Source organism: Gavialis gangeticus, unplaced genomic scaffold, assembly GCF_001723915.1.
Source record: "Gavialis gangeticus isolate Ggan-Ray unplaced genomic scaffold, GavGan_comp1, whole genome shotgun sequence".
NCBI lineage: Eukaryota > Metazoa > Chordata > Crocodylia > Gavialidae > Gavialis > Gavialis gangeticus.
The window spans coordinates 123,987,792-123,993,791 of NW_017728992.1; the positions used below are offsets into that span (position 1 = coordinate 123,987,792).

The window sequence follows — 6,000 nt, forward strand, 5'->3', positions numbered from 1 at the left end:
GCCATAAGGATCAACAATGACCTGAGCAGTGATACCCTGGTAGGAAATAGTTCAGTTACATGTTTCTGTTTATTCTCTTGTGCACAATTTTACATTTATGTTTGTGGCTGAGTTTTTTTTGTCAGTTTTGTTAGTCATGATTGTGTGGGTGTGCTGACTAATAACTCTCCCACCCTGATAACCTGGCCTAAATTCCTTTATATGTACTGTATCCTTCTTGCTTAATATAGAGCTGTCAGATGTTCTGGTAATCTACTTATTCAGTTCTTATTTCTTGATCTGGGATGGTATCTAGGTAAGACAGTTCATGTTACTGCAGACACATATCGAACCAGTGATCAGACAGCTGATGTGTGTGCGTGAGAGAGACACCTGCCTCCCAGGGCAGCTTAGGAAGAGAATGTGGGAGAGGTTGTAGTGTAGCAGTTGGCTCCCTGCCTAATCCTCATTTACATTGTTCAAGAAAAAATATAAAGTATGGCCACTATACACCATTGGACTATTTAAAAAACTTGACCAAAATTTCAGAAATAAATAGTCAGTGCTCTGAAGAATTTCAGAAAGGCTATTTATTTTTCATGCATGGTTTTACTTGAAAACTAATTGTGAAAAATGCTGTGTGATGCACAAGGATCCTGGTTTTCTGTGATAAAAAATAACAAATTCTCTGATTAAAAAAATCCCAAAATTTGTGCTTAAAATTAAAGCACCCCACAGCCCTGCTGGTGTCCCTCACTCCTCCCCCACAGCACCCCAGCCCTGCTTGTGCCCCCCAGCCCTGCTGGAGGGGCATCCAGCTGCCAGGGCTATGGGGGGGGGGGCAGGGACCTAGGTCTGCACCCCTCTGCCCCCAACGGAAGGCAGGGGCTGCTACAGCAGGAGCACAAGCCAGCTCCCCCACCTGCTGCAGGCTCAAGCAGGGCCAGCTCCCAGTGGCAGCATGCAGTCCCAGGGGGCAGGAGGGACCTGTGCACCCCAGATCTGTGTGAAGGTGGGGGCAGGGTGGGTGTGCACTGCCCCCATGCACACAGGAAGTGTGGCCAGGGCAGTGGAGAGCTTGCAGTGGTAGGCAGCTTTCGTGCATGCACACGCTGTGCTCCAGAGGGCTTGGGGGAGGGCATCGGGGTGAGGAGTGCAGTGTTTGTGACCCAGAGTTTGTAGCTGGCTGGGCACTCTGGCGAGGGGAGGGGAGATTTGCAGTCTCCCTCCTCCTGGCCAGAGTGCCTGGCCAGCTGCAACACCTCCCTCCCAGACAGAGTGCCCAAGTTGGCTAGGGGCTGAGGGAGCAGGGGAGACTGTAACCACCCCACCCTTAGCTGAAGTGCCTGACCTGGCTGCAAACCTCCCCAGTCCCTCATCCCCCAGCCAGCTTGGGCACTCCCCAGCCAGACACTCTGGCTGAGAGGGGGTTTGCAGCTGGCTGGAAGTAGCAGGGGTTTGTAGCCAACCAAGCAGGCAGGCTGCATCCCCTCTCCTGCCGGAGTGCCTGGCTGTGGAGTGCCCAAGCCTATGGGGGGCTGAGGGAGCAGGGAGGTTTGCAGCCAGCTGGGCACTCCTTTTTGCAGGTGGCCAAGAGCGGTGGGGGTTTGCAGCCGGCCAAGCTCTCCGGCCAGAAGCAGGGAGGCTGCAAGCCCCCTGCCAGTCAGAGTGCCTGGCGGGCTGCAGATCTCCCTGCTCCCTCAGCCCCTAGCCAGCTTCCTCCCCCCAGCCCTGCCCTGCAACCCCCAAGCCCCACTTACCTCTAGCAAGAACAGTGAGCCTGAAGCAGCCTCCAGTAAGTGCGAGTGTGGAGTGTCAGGCCCACTCTTCCCCCTCTCCTTTCCCCTGGGGGCAGGGTTGAGGGTTTCCCTGCCCCTTTTGTAAACATCTCTTGCAGGCTGGAACTTTGCCAGCCTGCAGAGCTCTTTGCAAAAGGGGGAAATCTGCAGGTTTCTCTTCTAAAAGGGAAAATCTGCGTTTTCCCTGATAAAAATGGGAAATCTGTGGTTTTCTCTGTTTTTCCATAGGAAATGGAAAACCCGGACCCCTGCTGATCCATTACCATTTTTGCCAGCCAGAAATATCCGAGATGCTTTTAGTCTAGTACTCCATGGAATGGAGGGTGTCAACATAGCAAACTCCTTATTCTAAATGGCACTTTTTCTGGTAGTCTCAGAAGACTGGCCAAGGACACAATGGACACAAAGCTTCATGACCTTCCAGGCCAAGGCAGAATTAAACAGGTGTTATAAAGAATCTTGAACTGCTGTCCATTCGGTTAATGTTCTGGGGTTAAACAGAATAATCTATAAACTTTTTTTGTTCCTTTTAAAACTATAACAGCTTTAGATGAAAAACATGCTATAAAGACTGTTGGCTAATTCTAGAAAGAACTTTGAATATTGAATAGCTTCAAACTAAGCAGGCAGGAAAAAATAAGTGCAGTTTACCTTCTTTTCCTTGCTCTTTAATTTTCCAATGAAAAATTGGCTTTTCCATTGTCTGGACTTTGGCATAGTGGCAGAAGCAGGCCTTTGATCATATATTTTAAGCTTTAGTGTAAAAAAAAAAAAGAAGCCCTATTTAGACTTCTTCATGCTGTAATGTCAGAGTGGGCACCAGTCTTTTGCTTTTGAGTTGTTAAAATGGCTTTTTCTCTCTCTTAAATATGTAATACAATTTATTTAGTTAGAATCTGGTCTACTGCTTTCTGCAACAAATTCTGTCTTGGTAATTTCTTGTTAAAATTCATACATCACTCTTATTCAGTATTTTTTTTTTTTTTTATATAGAAAGGGGTTTATTTTCCTAGGAGTCCCCCCCACCCCCTTGCTGTATTCTTTTATTTAGAAAGGTTTTCGTCCTAGTTTTTTTTTCCTGCTGAAAGCTTAAATCCCTTGTTGTTCATTTGTTTGGTTTTGTGTACGTGTGTGTTTAGTGCTAAGTTAGCTAATGAACATGTATAAATGTTTATGCATATAATGCTTAAAACATTCTTGTACCTTGCATAGGGTATTGAAGGCAGGCTCATTGTTTTATTAATAAAACCTTTACAGTATTCATGTATTGCTGTCCAATCTTTGCAGGTGCTGAAGAGAAAATTTTGGAAGAGTTTAAAGAAACACACAATGCCGACTCTCCAGATTTTCAGCTCCAGGCAATGATCCAGGCTGCTGGCAAGCTAGTACTGATTGACAAGCTGCTGCCAAAACTGAAGGCTGGTGGCCACAGGGTGCTTATCTTTTCCCAGATGGTGCGCTGCTTGGACATACTGGAAGACTACCTCATTCAAAGACGGTGAGAGCAACAATATAATACAATTCTGAATACATTGTTTTTCCCTCAGTGACCACAATATTTAACCTGTGAGCGATCTGTATTGTAAAAAGATGAAACTTAGGTACTTGAATTTGTTGAATGATCTGATGAAAGGAAAATGCATGCCCTTAATTACAAAGAGTGGGTTTTTTTTCTTATGGGTGTACAGGTGCCTTTCATGTAGTATACTAATATTCCACCTTTTAGTTTATTGTTCAACTAGACTTTTTACCTGATGTTTAGTGTAAGACTATCTAGCCATAGTTTGAGGGTTTATTTCATTCTTTTGGATAACAATTCTTTCTCCAATGGAAATTGCTCAGAGGAAGTGTGTGCAGTATGTCCTTCACTGGTGCATCTAGTTGATTAAAAACACTTACTCTATACTTTGCTGTAATTGTGCTGTAATAATTATTGAGTTCCTTTTAAAAACTAATTGGTACAACGATAAGGTGTATTAAACCATTGGTGTAAAGTTATCTTTATAATCTTTATTTCAGGTACCCATATGAGCGAATTGATGGCCGAGTAAGAGGCAATCTTCGCCAGGCAGCTATTGACAGGTTTTCTAGACCTGATTCTGATAGGTTTGTTTTCCTGCTGTGTACAAGGGCAGGAGGTTTGGGCATTAATCTTACTGCTGCTGATACCTGCATCATCTTTGATTCAGACTGGAACCCACAGAATGACCTCCAGGTAATATTGACAGAGGCAATTATTACTGAATTTCATCTTTCTACCATATATTTTTCTAAGAGTTAGGGCTGTTATTGGCCTTTAGAAAATGCATTAAGCTTAGAATTTAAATGTTAGCATTTTCAAGAATTTTGAAGAAATTAGCCTTAAGTTATCTATAACCCTTGTTTTCTTTATGCTACTTGTAACTGAATATCCCATTTTGTGTTTCTTAGGCCCAAGCCCGATGTCACAGAATAGGACAGAGCAAATCAGTGAAAATCTACAGGTTGATAACAAGAAACTCTTATGAAAGAGAAATGTTTGACAAAGCTAGCTTAAAACTTGGCCTTGATAAAGCTGTACTCCAGTCTATGAGTGGAAGAGAAAATGCTACAAATGGGGTGAGAATGGATATAGTCACATTTCCAAAGGTCCACATTGTAGAGCACGTTTTTGCTTACTGTCCTTTCTGGTGAAGGACATGGCTCTTCTGTTTGAATATTTCAATTAGCTTTAGAATAGATTAAGCTAAGAACTTTGTTTGCCATTTTAATTAGTACTTTAAGGCCTGAACTTACAAAGTGTTCTGTCAGTCAAGTATAAAACATTCAAACTTGTTGCAGTCATCTCTAAAGAACATCAAGAATGGTTAGATTATGCTATGAGTATTAAATTATGATGGATATCAAAGAAGACTTTGTATTATCTTTAAAATACAGGTACAGCAACTTTCTAAAAAAGAGATAGAAGATCTCCTGAGAAAGGGGGCTTATGGTGCTCTTATGGATGAGGAGGATGAAGGTTCCAAGTTCTGTGAAGAAGACATTGACCAGATTCTCTTAAGGCGAACACACACAATTACTATCGAGTCTGAAGGAAAAGGCTCAACTTTTGCAAAGGTGAGTATTAACACTTAAAGAAAAAAATATGACCTGATGAATGAAAGTACAGTAAATCTACCTTCCCCATTGATTTAGTTTATTTTTTTCCTGTGTAAAATGTCACAGAAACTGATGGTGTTCCTTTTCTTCCAACATCTGTTTGATGTTTCTGTGGGCTTAACCTTTTATTTAAAAAATAAATTGTCATTACTCTTACAGTGAAAATGGAAAACTGTTCATGATGGTATATAGTAGTGAAGCTAATGTATGTGTTTTCATGCTCACTAGGCTAGTTTTGTTGCATCTGGAAACAGAACAGACATTTCCTTGGATGACCCTAATTTTTGGCAGAAGTGGGCTAAGAAAGCTGAGCTGGATATTGACGCTTTAAATGGAAGGGTGAGAACTTTGAACAAGTTCCTCATTTGTTCAGAGAGAACTTTTGATTTTGAATTTATACGTTCCTTTTTGCTTGCTTTCATTTTAGAACAATCTAGTTATTGATACACCAAGAGTAAGAAAGCAAACCAGGCTTTACAGTGCAGTGAAGGAGGATGAACTGATGGAGTTCTCAGACCTGGAAAGTGATTCAGAAGAAAAGCCCAGTACAAAGCCCCGAAGACCTCAGGACAAATCACAGGGTTATGCACGGAGCGAATGTTTTAGGGTAGAGAAAAACCTTTTGGTTTATGGGTAAGTGCAGTTCTGTGACTAGAGAAAGGTAGCTGAAATTTGTATACATTCATGTTTCCAAGGTACATCTTGAATCCCCAAGACCCTTATATTTTACCATTTAAAATGTTTTGGAGATCTTTAAGGCATAAGGGAATTGAAGCACAAAGACGGTCCTCGTTTGGAAATTAACAAGCAGCTTAGACTCTTTGCTTAGACCTGAGCTCGATTGCTTTGGCACCAGCTAGTAGAACCCTGGATTCCTGTTTCTCTGGTGGATAAATTGGATGTTTAATTGTTCTCTTTCATTAGCTCATCCAGCTTTAGCCTTTGTGTCTTCACAGGCAGGCAGTTATATTTGGCTGTCCTCATGGTGGACTTCAGAGTCACTATGCATTCTTTTTTTTTTCTTTTTTCCTTGTTCATGTTTTTTTCCTTTTTCATGTCCTCACCTCTCTTCCCCCCCCCCCCC

At 42.5% G+C, this 6,000-nt stretch overlaps 1 protein-coding gene across 1 annotated transcript in view; it reads left to right on the forward strand.

Annotated features, from left to right (window-relative positions):
• Nucleotides 1–6,000, forward strand: part of CHD7 (chromodomain helicase DNA binding protein 7) — a 193,290-nt gene that overhangs the window by 168,949 nt on the left and 18,341 nt on the right. Inside the window, exons 16-21 of the mRNA XM_019527714.1 lie at nt 3,066–3,276; nt 3,798–3,993; nt 4,209–4,376; nt 4,695–4,874; nt 5,145–5,255; nt 5,344–5,549. Of these exons, the coding sequence (XP_019383259.1) occupies nt 3,066–3,276; nt 3,798–3,993; nt 4,209–4,376; nt 4,695–4,874; nt 5,145–5,255; nt 5,344–5,549 (1,072 nt within the window). The remainder of the gene's footprint in view (nt 1–3,065; nt 3,277–3,797; nt 3,994–4,208; nt 4,377–4,694; nt 4,875–5,144; nt 5,256–5,343; nt 5,550–6,000) is intronic.